General features: G+C 38.9%; 2 protein-coding genes across 3 annotated transcripts in view; one reads left to right on the top strand and one right to left on the bottom strand.

Moving 5' to 3' along the window:
* Positions 1-17,768, top strand: part of PLEKHH2 (pleckstrin homology, MyTH4 and FERM domain containing H2) — a 126,028-nt gene that overhangs the window by 22,398 nt on the left and 85,862 nt on the right. For both annotated transcript variants that reach the window (XM_045077745.1, XM_045077746.1), the window contains exon 3: positions 11,984-12,046. In XM_045077745.1, the coding sequence (XP_044933680.1) occupies positions 11,984-12,046 (63 nt within the window). The remainder of the gene's footprint in view (positions 1-11,983; positions 12,047-17,768) is intronic.
* C1GALT1C1L (C1GALT1 specific chaperone 1 like) lies at positions 10,012-10,880 on the bottom strand. Its single transcript, XM_013056344.2, is given in 5 exon segments — positions 10,012-10,069; positions 10,071-10,377; positions 10,380-10,693; positions 10,695-10,841; positions 10,843-10,880. Coding segments are annotated over 5 exon segments (864 nt in total).

Raw genomic sequence — 17,768 nt, 5'->3', positions numbered from 1 at the left:
CTCTTTCTAGATATAGATATAGATATAGATATAGATATATACTCTCTCTGCCTTACTCTCTGCCCCTCCCCACCATTGTCTCTTTCTATATATAGATATAGATATAGATATATACTATATACTATAGTATACTATACTGAGTATACACACTGAGCGCAGAGCCCAACAGGGGGCTTGATCCCACAACTCCAAGATCATGATCTAAGCCAAAGCCAAGAGTCAGATGCTTAACCAACTGTGCCACCCAGGTGCCCTATACTTTTTTTATTAAAAAAGAAAAAATGACTTTTTGAATAGGTCTTTATTTAACTTGTATTCAAAGTCATAAACATATAATGTTTTCTTTCAGCACATTTAGCCCGCTTATCTATAACCTTATATCCCAAGTGTTGTGAAATAGTGTGTGTGTGTGTGTGTGTGTGTGTTAGGTGTGGGGCTTTTTATAATGGAACTAATGTTTTGTTTTGTTTTTTAATGAGGTTATTGCTTGCTACCAAGCTTTTAAAATTTGAACTGTATGGCTGGTATGTGCAAGATGTTAAGGAAGATATAAAGGGTCCTCACACATGAAGTCTGTCTTCAAGAAACTTGTAGTGTAGTTGGGAAAATAGTAGAAGGAAGAGAGTCAATGCCATAGGAGTGGAAGAAACATTATTTTGGCAGCAGTAAAAATACTATCCTATTCATATATGCATAATGCTTTACAACATAATTTCATCCAGTAATTTATAATATATTGAATATGCACTGCATATAAAGATGTGCATTAGGGTATGTAACAGTGAGGCAAAGACACAAGGCTTCTGCTCTGTTAACACTAGAAACCAAACTTCAGAAAGAGAAATCTGACCAGATATTTGTATAGTCCTTATCTTAGTTTGTTCTACTATAACTAAATGTTGTAGACTGTGTAACTTCTAAACAATGGAAGTTTATCATAGTTCTGGAGTTTGGAGATCTAAGATCAGGGTGTCAGTTAAGTCAGGTGAGGGTTCTCTTCAGAGCTGCAGACTTCTCACTGTATCTTCACACAGTGGAAGGGGCTAGGGAGCACTGTGGGCTCTCTTTGGTAAGGGCACTGATCCCATTCGTGAGGGCCCCCTTATGACCTCATCACCTCCCAAATACCTCTCCTCCTAACCCCACCACAGGGGGTGTTAGGATTCGAACATGTGAATTTTCAGGGGGACACAAACATTTAGACCATAGCATTCATTCCATCCCTGGCCTCCCCAAATCATGTCTTTCTTACATTCATTCTATCCCAACAGCTGTAAAAGTCTATGAAGTGTGGAGTCTCACCTAAATCAGTTATGGATGAGACTCAAGGTATGGATCATTCTGAAGAAATCCCTGCCAGCTGTGAATCTGTGAAATCAAACAAATTATAAGTTTCTAAAATACAGTGGTGGGACAGACATAGGATATTTTCATTCCAAAAGGAAGAGATAGGAGAAAAAGAAGGGTAACAATTCCTAAGCAAGTTTAAAGCCCCACAAGGCAACTAACATTAAGTCTTAAGGGTTGAGAATAATTTTCTTTAACTAGATGTTCAGCTCTCTGGTATGGAGGTCCTACCTTCTGGATTAACTCAGGAGGGAGATAAGGGGGAGCAGGAGTCTCACTTTCTGGACCCTCAGGGCCATTTGCAGCCTTATGGATTTGCAGGGCAGCTCTCATGGGTTGAAGTTGCATTGTGATGGTTCTACCAGTCTGGGATCCCAGGGGTGGCCCCACTCCCATGGCTTCATTGGGAATTGCCCAGGTTGGGGCTCTCTGGTGGCCTTGCCCCAGAGGTGGCACTGTGTTTGGGTTGTACGCCCACAGGTCTGGGTGTCTTCAACATTCCAAATCTAGGTGGAGGTAGGCCCATGCTTCCATGACTCTCCTGGGTAGGAGTTGGCCCCCTATGGCTTTGGGTGGCACCACTTTGTTTGGGTAGATATTGTGTAGCCTGTAGAAACTCAAGAAATGCCCCGCCCTGGCCTGTGAAACTGAGGAGCAGCTCTGATGAGCTGGGGTCCTTCTTCTTTGTCTTGAAGAATAGCCCAATATCACAGCCATGGCTCTAAGATCCCATCCTGTGAAATCCAAGTCCAACAGCTAGCCTCATTCCTTCCTCTTCAGTTCACACAGACTTTTCTTTCTTCAGTTGCTACCTAACTCTCAAACCCATACTCAAACCCATACCTAGCTCTCAAACCCATACTGATCCCTTAATCAAAAGGTGGTTTGGCCACACCCTGTCCTCTCCTGAACAAGCTTTCCCAATTTTTCCAACGTGGACATGCTGAATTTTTAGGTTCCACTTCCTCTTTGATTAACAATCTATCTTTAAATCATTTCTCTTCTTGAATTTTACTATAAGCATTCAAGAAGAATTAGGCTGCTCCTTCAACACCTCAATTAGGCCGCCTTGGAAATTTCCTCAGCCAAATATCCAGTTTTGTCGCTCACAAGTTCTGCCTTCCACAAAACCCCAAGAGGAGAATCCAATTCAGTAAAGCTGCTTGCTGCTTTGAAACAAGGATCACCCTTCCTCTCGTTTCCAGTAACATGTTCCTCATTTCCATCTGAGACTTCATCAGAATGTCCTTTACCATCCATCACATTTCCACTGACACTCTGCTCACAACTTGGGTGCTCTCTAAGAAGACTGGGGCTTTCTCTATAGCTTTCTTTCTCATTTGCCTTGTGAGTTCTCACCAGAATTGCTTTAAATGGTCTGTTCATGGGAATATCGTTTTTTTCTATCACAGACCCCAAAATTCTTCAAGCTTCTACCAATTACTCAATTCCACAGTCACTTCCACATTTTTAGGTATTTGTTACAGCAGCACTCCACTCTCAGTGCCAATTTCTGTCTTGGTCCATTTGTGCTGCTATAACAAAATGTGACAAACCACATAGCTTATGAACAATAGAAATTTATTTCTCACAATTCTGTTCGCTGGAAGTCTGAGATTAGGGGGCCAACAAGGTCAGGCTCTGGGTCTTAGACTTCTTGTATTTTCACTTGGCAGAAGAGGCTAGGGAGCTCGGTGGGATCTCTATTATAAAAGCACTAATCCAAGGCACCTGCGTGGCTCAGTGGGTTAAGCCTCTCTCTGCCTTCGGCTCGGGTCATGGTCTCAGGGTCCTGGGATCGAGTTCCGCATTGGACTCTCTGCTCGGTGGGGAGTCTGCTTCCCCTCTCTCTCTGCCTGCCTCTCTGCCTACTTGTGATCTCTCTCTGTCAAATAAATAAATAAAATCTTAAAAAAAAAAAAAGAAAAAAAAATAAATAAAAGTACTAATCCCATTCATGAGAGTCCCACCCTCAGGACTTAATCACCATCACATTGGGTGTAAAGATTCCAGTGTGAATTTGGAGGAGAGGGGCATAAACCTGCAGACCATAGCAATCCTCTTAAGAAACCATTCAGTCTTGGGGCTCCTGGGTGGCTCAGTGGGTTAAAGCCTCTGCCTTCGGCTCAGGTCATGATCCCAGGGTCCTGGGATGGAGCCCCACATCAGGCTCTCTGCTCAGCGGGGAACCTGCTTCCTCCTCTCTCTCTGCCTGCTTCTCTGCCTACTTGTGATCTCTGTCTGTCAAATAAATAAATAAAATCTTAAAAAACAAAAAAAGAAATATTCAGTCTTTTTTAAGACTTTATTTTTTAGAGTAGTTTAAGGTTCACAAAAAAGTAGGGTGGTACAGAAGTGTCTCATATATTCCCAGCTCCTTCACATGCATAACTTCCCTTGTTATCAACATTCCCCACTAGAGTGGTAAATTTGTCACAATTGATGAACCGACATTGACACGTTATAAAAGCCCAAAGTCCATAGTTTCACTCTTGGTGTACATTCCATGGATTTGGACAAAGGTATAGTGATATGTATCCATCATTATGGTATCATACAGAGTTTTTTCACTGCTCTGAATAACTTCTGTGCCTTGTTTATCCCCAGCCTCAGCTGGAATCATACAATATGCAGTCTTTTCAAACTGGCTTTTTTCACTTAATAATATTCGTTTAAGTTTCCTCCATGTCTTTTCATGGCTTCATGGCCCATTTCCTTTTAGTGCCAAATAATAGGTCATTGTCTGGATGTACCATGGTTTATTTATCCATTCACCTACTGAAGGACATCTTGATTGCTTCCAAGTTTTGGCAGTTATGAATACAGCTAATGTGAATATCTGTATGCAAAGTTTTGTGTTGACATAAATTTTCAGCTCCTTTGTATAAATATCCAAGAGCACGACTGCTAGATCATATGGTAAGAGTATGTTTAGTTTCATAAGAAACTGCCAAACTGTCTTCCAAAGTTGTTGTACCATTTTGAATTCCCATGAGCAATGAATGAAAGTTCCTGTTTCTCCATGTCCTTGTCAGCATTTGGTGTTGTCAAATGTTCCTGATTTTGGCCCCTGGAATAGGTGTGTCAGTACTCTCTCTATATATTTTTTTCATGAGCAGAATTTTACTTGTTTGTGGATTTTCCTGGCAACCTCAACAATATTCAAAAGTGAGGCTAAGGCTCCACAAGCAAAATTTCCCCTAATAACATAAGTAGTTACATTGTAGAGGCGACAATTATCAGCATATTGCCAGTAGAGGAAGAATACAGTGTTGGCATGTGCCTGCCAGTTGCCTTTTTGGTATAAAGAATACCTTACACAGGAGACAGTGCTTGTCCCAATGGCTTCCCAGTGCCATAACCTATACAGTAACTCAATAAAATATTTTAGACAACAGTCCTGGCTTATTAAACATTTGAAATATTTTCACAAAAATTAATGATTATATCAGGTCCAAAAAAACCACTTGAGAAATATTTATTTATATACCCAAATATTTGAAGCCTCTTCTAGAAGCTAGATGCCTTCAATAAATGGTCTTAAAAAATTCTGCTGTGTGGACAGGCAGTTAAATTGCCATTTATGGTGACAATGGAATATTTTACACTTCTGTTATCCAATAGAGATATAATATGAGACACAAATGTACTTAAAAATTTCTATTAAGCAGGGAGGAGTCAAGATGGTGGAGAAGTAGCAGGCTGAGACTACTTCAGGTAGCAGGAGATCAGCTAGATAGCTTATCTTAAGATTGCAAACACCTACAAATCCAACGGCAGATCGAAGAGAAGAAGAACAGCAATTCTAGAAACAGAAAATCAACCACTTTCTGAAAGGTAGGACTGGCGGAGAAGTGAATCCAAAGCGACCAGAAGATAGACCCCAGGGGGAGGGGTCGGCAAGTGGCGGAGCAACGGAGCACAAATCAGGACATTTAAAAGTCTGTTCTGCTGAGGGACATCGCTCCAGAGGCTAAACCGGGGCGAAGCCCACGCGGGGTCAGTGTGGCCTCAGGTCCCACAGGGTCACAGAAGGTGTCTGAGTGTCGCAGAGCTTGCGGGTATTAGAACAGGGAAGTCAGCTTCAGAGACAGAGCCAAGGAGTGAGCTCTCAGCTTGGGATTACCTTGAACCGGTCGCAGGCTCGGAGCGTGGCCGGAGGCCATGGAGATGGGAGTAATTGGGCGCTGTTCTCTGAGGGCGCACTGAGGAGTGTGGCCCCGGGCTCTCGGCTCCTCTGGGCCGGAGACCAGGAGGCAGCCATTTTCACTCCCATCCTCCAGAACTCTACGAAAAGCACTCAGGGAACAAAAGCTCCGGAAAGCAAACCCAAGCGATTACTCAGCCCGGCCCCTGGTAAGGGGTTTGCAATTCCGCCTGTGGCAAAGACACTTGAGAATCACTACAAGAGGCCCCTCCCCCAGAAGATCAACAAGAAATCCAGCCAGGACCAAGTTCACCTGCCAAGGAGTGCAGTTTCAATACCAAGGAGAGCAGCGGAATTCCAGAGGAGGAGAAAGCAAAGCACGGAACTCATGGTTTTCTCCCCATGATTCTTTAGTCTTGTAGTTAATTTAATTTTTTTTCTTTTTCAATTTTTTTCCTCTTCTTCTGCTAAATTTTTTTTAACTTTTACCCTTTTCTTTTTTAATGTTTTTAAACTAGTTTATCTAATATATATATATTTTTTTCTTTTTTATACTTTTTCTTTATTCGTTTTCTTTTCTTAATTGTTTCTTTTCTTTCTTTCTTTCTTTTTTCTTTCTGAACCTCTTTTTATCCCCTTTCTTCCCCCTCATGATTTGGGATCTCTTCTGATTTGGTTAAAGCATATTTTCCTGGGGTTCTTGCCACCCTTTTAGTATTTTACTTGCTCCTTCATATACTCTTATCTGGACAAAATGACAAGGCGGAAAAATTCACCACAAAAAAAAGAACAAGAGGCAGTACCGAAGGCTAGGGACCTAATCAATACAGACATTGGTAATATATCAGATCTAGAGTTCAGAATGACAATTCTCAAGGTTTTAGCCGGGCTCAAAAAAGACATGGAAGATATTAGAGAAACCCTCTCGGGAGATATAAAAGCCCTTTCTGGAGAAATAAAAGAACTAAAATCTAACCAAGTTGAAATTAAAAAAGCTATTAATGAGGTGCAATAAAAAATGGAGGCTCTGACTGCTAGGATAAAAGGGGCAGAAGAAAGAATTAGTGATATAGAAGACCAAATGACAGAGAATAAAGAAGCTGAGCAAAAGAGGGACAAACAGCTACTGGACCACAAGGGCAGAATTCGAGAGATAAGTCAAACCATAGGACAAAACAACATTAGAATAATTGGGATTCCAGAAGAAGAAGAAAGAGAGAGGGGAGCAGAAGGTATACTGGAGAGAATTATTGGAGAGAATTTCCCCAATATGGCAAAGGGAACAAGCATCAAAATCCAGGAGGTGCAGAGAATGCCCCTCAAAATCAATAAGAATAGGTCCACACCCCGTCACCTAATAGTAAAGTTTACAAGTCTTAGTAACAAAGAGAAAATCCTGAAAGCAGCCCGGGAAAAGAAGTCTGTAACATACAATGGTAAAAATATTAGATTGGCAGCAGACTTATCCACAGAGACCTGGCAGGCCAGAAAGAGCTGGCATGATATATTCAGAGCACTAAACAAGAAAAACATGCAGCCAAGAATACTATATCCAGCTAGGCTATCATTGAAAATAGAAGGAGAGATTAAAAGCTTCCAGGACAAACAAAAACTGAAAGAATTTGCAAACACCAAACCAGCTCTACAGGAAATATTGAAAGGGGTCCTCTAAGCAAAGAGAGAAAAAAAGTAGTAGATCAGAAAGGAACAAAGGCAATCTACAGTTACAGTCACCTTACAGGCAATACAATGGCACTAAATTCATATCTGTGATGAACACAGATGCGAAAATACTCAACAAAATACTAGCCAATAGGATTCAACAGTACATTCAAAGGATTATTCACCACGACCAAGTGGGATTTATTCCAGGGCTGCAAGGTTGGTTCAACATCCGCAAATCAGTCAATGTGATACAACACATCAATAAAAGAAAGAACAAGAACCATATGATACTCTCAATAGATGCTGAAAAAGCATTTGACAAAGTACAGCATCCCTTCCTGATCAAAACTCTTCAAAGTGTAGGGATAGAGAACACATACCTCAATATTATAAAAGCCATCTATGAAAAACCCACCACAAATATCGTTCTCAATGGAGAAAAACTGAAAGCTTTTCTGCTAAGGTCAGGAACACAGCAGGGATGTCCATTATCACCACTGCTATTCAACATAGTACTAGAAGTCCTAGCCTCAGCAATCAGACAACAAAAAGAAATTAAAGGCAACCAAATCGGCAAAGAAGAAGTCAAACTGTCACTCTTTGCAGATGATATGATACTATATGTGGAAAACCCAAAAGACTCCACTCCAAAACTGCTAGAACTTAGACAGGAATTCAGCAAAGTGTCAGGATATAAAATCAATGCACAGAAATCAGTTGCATTTCTCTACACCAACAACAAGACAGAAGAAAGAGAAATTAAGGAGTTAATCCCATTTACAATTGCACCCAAAACCATAAGATACCTAGGAATAAACCTAGCCAAAGAGGCAAAGAATCTATATTCAGAAAACTATAAAGTACTCATGAAAGAAATTGAGGAAGACACAAAGAAATGGAAAAATGTTCCATGCTCCTGGATTGGAAGAATAAACATTGTGAAAATGTCTATGCTACCTAAAGTAATCTATACATTTAATGCAATTCCTATCAAAGTACCATCCATTTTCTTCAAAGAAATGGATCAAATAATCCTAAAATTTATATGGAACCAGAAAAGACCTCAAATAGCCAAAGGAATATCGAAAAAGAAAGCCAAAGTTGGTGGCATCACAATTCCGGACTTCAAGCTCTATTACAAAGCTATCATCATCAAGACAGCATGGTACTGGCACAAAAACAGACACATAGATCAATGGAACAGAATAGAGAGCCCAGAAATAGACCCTCAACTCTATGGTCAACTAATCTCCAACAAAGCAGGAAAGAATGTCCAATGGAAAAAGACAGCCTCTTCAATAAATGGTGTTGGGAAAATTGGACAGCCAAATGCAGAAAAATGAAATTGGACCATTTCCTTATACCACACATGAAAATAGACTCAAAATGGATGAAGGACCTCAATGTGAGAAAGGAATCCATCAAAATCCTTGAGGAGAACACAGGCAGCAACCTCTTTGACCACAGCCGCAGCAACATCTTCCTAGGAACATCGCCAAAGGCAAGGAAGTCAAGGGCAAAAATGAACTATTGGGATTTTATCAAGATCAAAAGCTTTTGCACAGCAAAGGAAACAGTTAACAAGACCAAAAGACAACTGACAGAATGGGAGAAGATATTTGCAAACGACATATCAGATAAAGGGCTAGTGTCCAAAATCTATAAAGAACTTAGCAAACTCAACACCCAAAGAACAAATAATCCAATCAAGAAATGGGCAGAAGACATGAACAGACATTTCTGCAAAGAAGACATCCAGATGGCCAACAGACACATGAAAAAGTGCTCCATATCACTCGGCATCAGGGAAATACAAATCAAAACCATAATGAGATATCACCTCACACCAGTCAGAATGGCTAAAATTAACAAGTCAGGAAATGACAGATGCTGGCGAGGATGTGGAGAAAGGGAAACCCTACTACACTGTTGGTGGGAATGCAAGCTGATGCGACCACTCTGGACAACAACATGGAGGTTCCTCAAAATGTTGAAAATACAACTACCCTATGACCCAGCAATTGCACTTCTGGGTATTTACCCTAAAGATACAAACGTAGTGATCCAAAGGGGCACGTGCACCCAAATGTTTATTGCAGCAATGTCTACAATAGCCAAACTATGGAAAGAACCTAGATGTCCATCAACAGACGAATGGATAAAGAAGATGTGGCATATATACACAATAGAATACTATGCAGCCATCAAAAGAAATAAAATCTTGCCATTTGCGACAACGTGGATGGAACTAGAGGGTATCCTGCTTAGCAAAATAAGTCAAGCGGAGAAAGACAACTATCATATGATCTCCCTGATTTGAGGAACTGGAGATGCAACATGGGGGGTTAAGGGGGTAGGAGAAGAATAAATGAAACAAGATGGGATTGGGAGGGAGACAAACCATAAGTGACTTTTAATCTCAGAAAACAAACTGACGGTTGCTGGGAGGAGGGTGGTTGGGAGAATAGGTTTGGGGTTATGGACACTGGGGAGGGTATGTGCTATGGTGAGTGCTGTGAAGTGTGTAAACCTGGTGATTCACAGACCTGCACCCCTGGGGATAAAAATATATTATATGTTTATAAAAAATAAAAAATTTAAAAAATTTCTATTAAGCAAATTGATAAAATGAAAAATAATTTTATGTTTATTGCAACATATTGAGAATATTTCAATGTGAGGCAATATAAAACATTACTGAAGTAATTTATACTTTTCATATAAGGTTTTCAAATAATATATGTGTTATGGAGTTAAGAGTGTATTTTACACTTACATATCTCAATTCACACTTCAACTGGATCCACATTTCAAGTGCTTTTACATGGCACAATTCTATTATCCCTCAGCCTTCAGTCATTTTCTGAACCATTTGGAGGTAAGAAAACCAGTGTACTGTTGAAATAATGAATGCCCTGAGTAGTGCACACCATGCATCATTACTATCATCTTTCTGGGAGCTGGTCCATTAAGAGTAATAGCCATACCCGAAGAGCAGCCTTCTTCTACTTGCTGAGGATTATTACACATTGTCCCTTGAATAAAATGTGCAAATGGTTTTGTATTAAATACAACTCTTCCTTCAGAATCCTTTGCATTTTCTGCAAGAACTCCAGCTTATTTGAGGCTGAGTGCCAGCTGAATGTCTTCAGATAACTTCCAAATCACACTTCGATCTGCACACTTCTCAGACTTGCCGAGAAGGCTGTCTTTTAAACTCTGTACTTAACAATTTTTCCTTCCACAATCAGGTATGGAAGGTCGCCATTTATAGTGAGGCCCAGATGGAAAAGTTGTGATAAAGCCCTAACAGGCAACAGGTACTTTTTTGTTAATGACAGCAAATGTAGTGGGACATGCAAGAACCAGTTGTAGTTGTCGCCCTGCTTTTCACAGACAGAATTGTAAGTTGTCCTCATCTGTAACCACATGTCATTTTTAAAAATTATTAAACAATCATTTTTAGTACTGTAGGGCTCTTTGTCACAGTGTTTGGTCCGAGTCTCTTTTAGCACAACCCAGTAATGCTCATTTGGATTCTCCAAGGCTGATACAGTCAACATGGCTACTGTTATTAATATCCATGCACTGCACTCCTGAAATGTTTAATAAATCTTTTCTGTTTGGTGGACGAAGGTGATGGTGATCATGATCGTTACCTCTGTTGAATGGTAATTGGCTACATAGTTATTAAAACAGAGTAAATGCTCCCAAGCACCATACTGGTAAAAAAAAAACAACAACATGCGCACGCACGCACACACACACACACACACACTCACACAGGTAAAACAAAACAAAAAAAACCAAAAACCCCACAGACACACACACACACTGGTAAAAAAAAAAAACAAAAAACAAAAAAAACACACACGCATGCACACATTTCAACACTCAGAAAAAGGAATTTAAAATTGGGGTTTACATCACAATTGTGTATTCAGTACCTGGTACACATCTCTTTTGTTAATTTACATCGGGTCCTTTTTAAGCTTTTCTTTATTTTACTTATAATCGTCATTTTAGTATTTTACTTTAGATCTCCAAACTTTTTATTCTCTACAGAACTTTAAAAAAAATTTAGCGAGATATTTTTTGATTCTTTGAGCCCAACGTGTTTGTGGACGTGCACATATGTGTTAAGAATCTCTTCTGTACTCTACTACAATGTATAACAAGAATTAAAACTACCCAGAGTTTTGATTTAAATATACCAACTATGGAGCTTATGAGAATACACCACTTTGTGATATCATTGTGACTTTCTGATCAATTAATCAAATATTACATTTGAGGTCTTACTCTTTTCTTAGATTTAAATTATGGTTCTTGGGGCCCCTGGGTGGCTCAGAGGGTTAAAGCCGCTGCCTTCGGCTCAGGTCATGATCTCAGGGTCCTGGGATCGAGTCCCGCATCGGGCTTTCTCCTTGGCGGGGAGCCTGCTTCCTCCTCTCTTTGTCTGTCTGCCTCTCTGCCTACTTGTGAACTCTTGTCGAAGAAATAAATAAAATATTTTTTAAAAAATTATGGTTCTTAATATGTGTTGGCCAGTAGTTTATAGTTCAATGAAGAAAATTCTATGGATGTGTACTCATGTAGTATGTATTATATTGTACTAAAAGTATGAAACCTTTGGTATGTTATTTGATCAATTTTTAAATATGCACTGAAAGAGCCTTTAATGTAACAGATTGTATGTAATTCATATTCTTTAAACTACTTTAAATATCCTTAAAGAATTTGATGGCATTGCAAGATTTTTAAGTCATTTTCCTAAGTGAAATATGAACTTTTATATTTTCTCTGTTTTTCCTCACTTTACAGATGCAGCAGCTTGAGAGACAGGTTATTGATGCTGAACGTCAAGCAGAAAAAGCTTTTCAACAGGTAGAGTATAATTCTAGTTAAATTTTCTTTTCTTAGCTGCCTGGGTGGCTCAGTCGATTAAGGGTCTGACTTCGGCTCAGGTCATGATCTCGGGGTCCTGGGATCGAGCCTCAGGAGGGGCTCCACACTTGGCCAGGAGTCTGCTTCTCCCTCTCCCTCTACCCATCATCCTACTTATGTGTGCTTTCTCTCAAATAAATAAATAAATAAAATCTTTAAAAAATTTTTTTCTCTCTCTACCAATATAAACCTTGTTTTGCCCCAAACAATCCTCAAAATAGCCTTCAACCCTTCTCTACATCCTATCACTCTGACTGCTCTCTGACCTGGATCCATAGGGACAGTGGAGAATCTAATTTTATTTTGCTCCTTAACAGATTTCCATAATATGAAAATGCTTCCATTAGAAGGTTTATCTTCTGAAAAAATCAGATATGATTTTTATGGAAATCCTAACCATAATGATGTTGTAAATACAAATATGTTCATAACATTGTCTTTTTAAAATTATTGTTATGTTAGTCACCATACAGTACATCATTAGTTTTTTATGTAGTGTTCCATGATTCATTGTTTGCATGTAACACTGAGTGCTCCATACAATACATGCCCTCCTTAATACCCATCACCAGGTTAACCCATTCCCCCACCCTCCCTGCCCTCTAAAACCCTCAGTTTGTTTCTCAGAGTCCATAGTCTCTCATGATTCGTCTCCCCCTTGGGATTCCCCCGCTTCATTTTTCCCTTCCTTCTCCTAATGTCCTCCATGCTATTCCTTATGTTCCAACAATAAGGGAAGCCATATGATAATTGACTTTCTCTGTTTGACTTATTTCACTCAGCATAATCTCCTCCAGTCCCATCCATGCTGATGCAAAAGTTGGGTATTCATCCTTTCTGATGGCTGAGTAATATTCCATTATATATATGGACCATATCTTCTTTATCTATTCTTCTGTTGAAGGGCATCTCTTTCTACATTTTAGCTATTGGGGACATTGCTGCTAGGAACATTGGGGTGCATATGCCCTTCTTTTCACTACATCTGTATCTCTGGGGTAAATACCCAGTACTGCAGTTGCTGGGTCATAGGGTAGCTCTATTTCTAATTTTTTGAGGAAGTTCCCCATCGTTTTCCAAAGTGGCTGTACCAACTTGCATTTCCACCAACAGTGTAAGAGGGTTCCCCTTTCTTCACAATCTCTCCAACACTTGTTGTTTCTTGCCTTGTCAATTTTTGCCATTCTAACTGATGTGAGATTGTATCTCATTGTGGGTTTGATTTAAATTTTCCTAGTAGCTAATGATGATTAACATTTTTTTCATGACTGTTAGCCAATTGTATGTCTTCTTTTGAAGTGTCTGTTCATGTCTTCTGCCCATTTTCTGACTTGATTATTTGTTTTTTGGAAGTTGAGTTTGAGAAGTTCTTTATAGTTCTTGGATATCAACCCTTTGTAGAGTCATTTGCAAATATCTTCTCCCATTCCGTGGGTTGCCTGTTTTGTTGGCTGTTTCCTTTGCTGTGCAGAAGTTTTTTTATCTTGATGAAGTCCCAAAATTCATTTTTGCTTTTGTTTCTCTTGACTTTGGAGACATTTTTTGAAAAAAGTTGCTGTGGCTGATGTCGAAGAAGTTACTGCCTATGTTCTACTCTAGGATTTTGGTGGATTCCTATCTCACACTGAGGTCTTTCTTCCATTTTGAGTTTATCTTTGTGTATAGTGTAAGAGAATGGTCGGGTTTCATTCTTCTGTATATACCTGTCCAATTTCCCCAGCACCCTTTATTGAAGAGACTGTCTTTTTTCCATTGGATACTTTTTTCTGCTTTCTTGAAGATTGTTTGACTGTAGAGTCGAGGGTCCATATCTGGGCTCTCTCTTCTGTTCCATTGGTCTATGTGTCTGTTTTTGTGCCAGTACCATGCTGTCTTGGTGATCACAGCCTTGTAATAATATACCTTGAAATCAGGCAACATGATGCCCCCAGCTTTGGGTTTTGTCTTTTTGTGTATTGTTTTTTCCCCCCAACATTTCCTCGGTGATTTGAGGTATTTTCTAGTCCATACACATTTATGATTGTTTGTTCCAGCACTTCGAAAAATGCTGTTGGTATTTTGACCCGGATGGTGTTGGAAGTATAGATTGCCCTGGGAAGCATCGACATTTTAACAGTGTTTATTCATCCGATCCATGAGCATGGAATGTTTTCCCATCTTTTTGTGTCTTCTTCAATTTCTTTCATGAGTGTTTTGTAGTTTTTAGAGTACAGATCTTTTACCTCTTTGTTTAGGTTTATTTCAAGGTACCGATGCTATTGTAAATGGAATCAATTCTCTAATTTCTCTTTCTACAGTTACATTGTTAGTGTATAAGAAAGCAACAGATTTCTGTGCATTGATTTTGTATCCTGACACATTACTGAATTGCTGTATGAGTTCTGGTAATTTGGAGGTTGAGTCTTTTGGGTTTTCCACATAAAGTATTGTGTCATCTGCGAAGAGTAGCAGTGTCTTTCATAGAAATAAAGATTTGGAAATAATATGAATGCCATATTATAAGAGAATGAATAAGTGTACTATATTTATTCCATGAAATATTAAGCAACCATTAAAAATAATTATTACAAAAGGCATACTAAAACAGAAAAATGCTTAGAGTTATATCGGGAAAACTATGTACAAAAACGTATACTTAGTATTAATAGGCATGTGGGGGAAGAGTCAAAGCTTTGATATGTCACTTAACTCAATCTGGGCCTTGTCAACTTTAAAATGAGTGTTTTGGATGAGCCCACGAGCCTTAAAGTTTGTCTAATGATCCTCATTCCATAGCTTCACATTTTATGAAAAGATCTTTGTCAGATTCAGGCAAGTCAGGATTTTCAAAATTATAATTTTTTCTAAGAAATGTATAAATATTTCTTATTCTTGCTCTAGATTTGTAGTGTTTCTTCTCTTCAATTTGAGTACTACTAAATCTTGTTTTCACCTAAAAGATTTGATTTTATACAGCAGATTCAGTAGATTGATTTAGTGGATTGATAAATTTCCAAACAAACCCAATCTAAGGTAATCTCTGAATTTCTTAATTATACTTAAAAGAAATTCCTAAAATTTTATTATGCCAAATTTCAACCAGTGCAAGAGTAGAGAAAATAACATCATGAACCCTCATCACTAGCTTTAACAATTGTCTACTCAAGGCTAATCAATACCTTCATTCACTTTATTCTCCACCCCCACACCAGGTTATTTTGAAACAACTTCTAGACATCATATCATTTCACCCATGAGTATTTCAGCAACTAATCTGAAAATAGGATTTAAAAATCGGAACTATAGTATCATCACACCAGCAATTCTTTAAAACCTCAAATTTAGGTATTGGTAGAAGTTTGAATATTAATTGTAAAGATCTATGCTGTGCTTGATTTTTTTTTTTAAAGATTATTTATTTATTTATTTATTTATTTATTTATTTGACAGAGAGAGAGAGAGAGAGAAAGATAACAAGCAGGCAGAGAGGCAGGCAGAGACAGAGAGAGGGGGAAGCAGGCTCCCCGCTGAGCAGAGAGCCCGGTACAGGGCTCGATCCCAGGACTCTGGGATCATGACCTGAGCTGAAGGCAGAGGCTTTAACCCACTGAGCCAACCAGGCACCCCGCTGTGCTTGATTTTTTTTTTTTTAATGTTCTTTAGCTAATAATACCAAATAGTTTTATTTCTATTTGTAGCTCTAAAAATCCAATAATTAACAGTAAACTCATCAAAGGTCACTTATATTCTATGAAAGACTCCCATGTTTATGTCCCTTTTCGCCATTGTATACTAAATGTCCTTGTCCTTGTCTTTGTCTATTGTGGGCTCTGTATGCATGTCCCTGTTTAGTCCCACACCTAGTAACACACATTCAGCAGTTTGTCCTTCTTATCTCTCTCTTTATCTTTCCCTTTCTGACTTTGGCCTTTCCTTGGTGACATCTCTCTTTACCTCTTTCCCCGTGGTTATCTATCTCTCTCTCTTCTTCCCTATTTTTACCTTCCCTTTCTTTTTTCCCTTTAACACCTCTTAGTATAGAGGAAAAAAGAAAGAAATGAAGGATGGTTTTGTTTTGCCTTTTCTTAAGTTAAATTAAAATCCTTTTTTAAAAATTATTTATTTATTTATTTGTCAGAGACACACACAGAAGCAGAGAACCCATGAGCTGGGGGAGTGGCAGGTTTCCTACTGAGCAGGGAACCAGACATGGGACTCAGTCCCAGGACTCTGGGGTCATGACCTGAGCTGAAGGCCCACGTTTAACCGGCTGAGCCACCCAGGCATGCTTTAAATTAAAATTCTGAATTTATATGTGCAGCGTATGGTTAACTCTGAAAAGTAAATTAATATGTCTTTCTTATTTGTGATTTTCAGGGTTTTCTTTTGTGATTCACTAGATCTTAAGAGCAAAAAAAGAATCGCCATTCCCAATTCAAGGGAAACAAGCCATGGCTGTTTGTAGCTATTAGGACCCAACCACTGATCTTGATAAGCTAGCAGGAAGAATTTCTTATTTGAGGTTATTCTTTGAGGATATCGGGTATAAAGTTATTTAATTCTGTGTGCTACATTTTATTTATTTAAAGATTTTATTTATCTTATTTGACAGAGAGAAACAGAAAGAGGGAAGGCAAGCAGGGAAGTAGGAGAGAGAGAAGCACACTTCCTGCTGAGCAGGGAGCCCAGTGGGGGGCTCGATCCCAGGACCTTGGGATCATGACCTGAGCCCAAGACATATGCTTAACAACCGAGTCGCCCAGGCACCCTGTGTGCTACATTTTAAAGCAAAAAGTCATCATGATTGGCTAAATGGCCTTAAATCAAACCCCTCCTCCCATAAAGAGTGAGTGATAATTGCAAATCTCCCTGAGTTTCTATGTAATTTAGCAAATCCAAAGTATTTGGTTTTGTCACACTTTAAATTTGTTTAGTCCTGTTTTGCTATGCTTCACAAGGGATTTTTTTCCTTATGTAATCGTACATTTTATTACATATTATTATACATCATACATATTATACATTATATACATATTACATATTATTCACAGTATTACATACATAATGATTCTGAAAGGTTTTTTATTTTTATTTTTTAAAGATTTTATTTATTTATTTGATAGACAGAGATCACAAGTAGGCAGAGAGGCAGGTAGAGAGAGGGGGAAGCAGGCTCCCCTCTGAACAGGGAGCCCAAAGCGGAGCTCAGTCCCAGGACCCTGGGACTACAATCTGAGCCGAAGGCAGAGGCTTTAACCCACTGAGCCACCCAGGTGCCCTGATTCTGAAAGTTTATAGGAAATATAAAGAGAGCAAATGAATTCTGATGTACCAATTATATTACCTTCTTGTGGCCTTCACATGACTAAGTAAATGTTATTAACATAGAGTAACCACATCCTTTGCTATCTTTAGCAGTGTCCATGGGACTGTGCCCTATCTGCTGTTTATGTTGCTAAAATTCAGCTTGTCCTTTGTCATTGAGTCATATCCTAATATTTAAACTGTATTTATATTAACCAAAAAGGAACATTTCACCATTAAAAGCAGTAGTCAGCGCAAACTGACTCAACTTTGTACTTGAGCTTTTTTCATTTTTCCCCTTGTTTTTAATGAGTGGCATTATCTTACCTGTACAACCATTAAATAAGTTGGCTGTAGAGAAGAAATTGTACATTTTTCC

The sequence above is a fragment of the Mustela putorius genome, unplaced genomic scaffold (assembly GCF_011764305.1).
Source record: "Mustela putorius furo isolate JIRA1106 unplaced genomic scaffold, ASM1176430v1.1 tig00000224_pilon_pilon_pilon, whole genome shotgun sequence".
NCBI classification, from domain to species: domain Eukaryota; kingdom Metazoa; phylum Chordata; class Mammalia; order Carnivora; family Mustelidae; genus Mustela; species Mustela putorius.
This window is presented reverse-complemented; position numbering and strand designations above follow the sequence as displayed.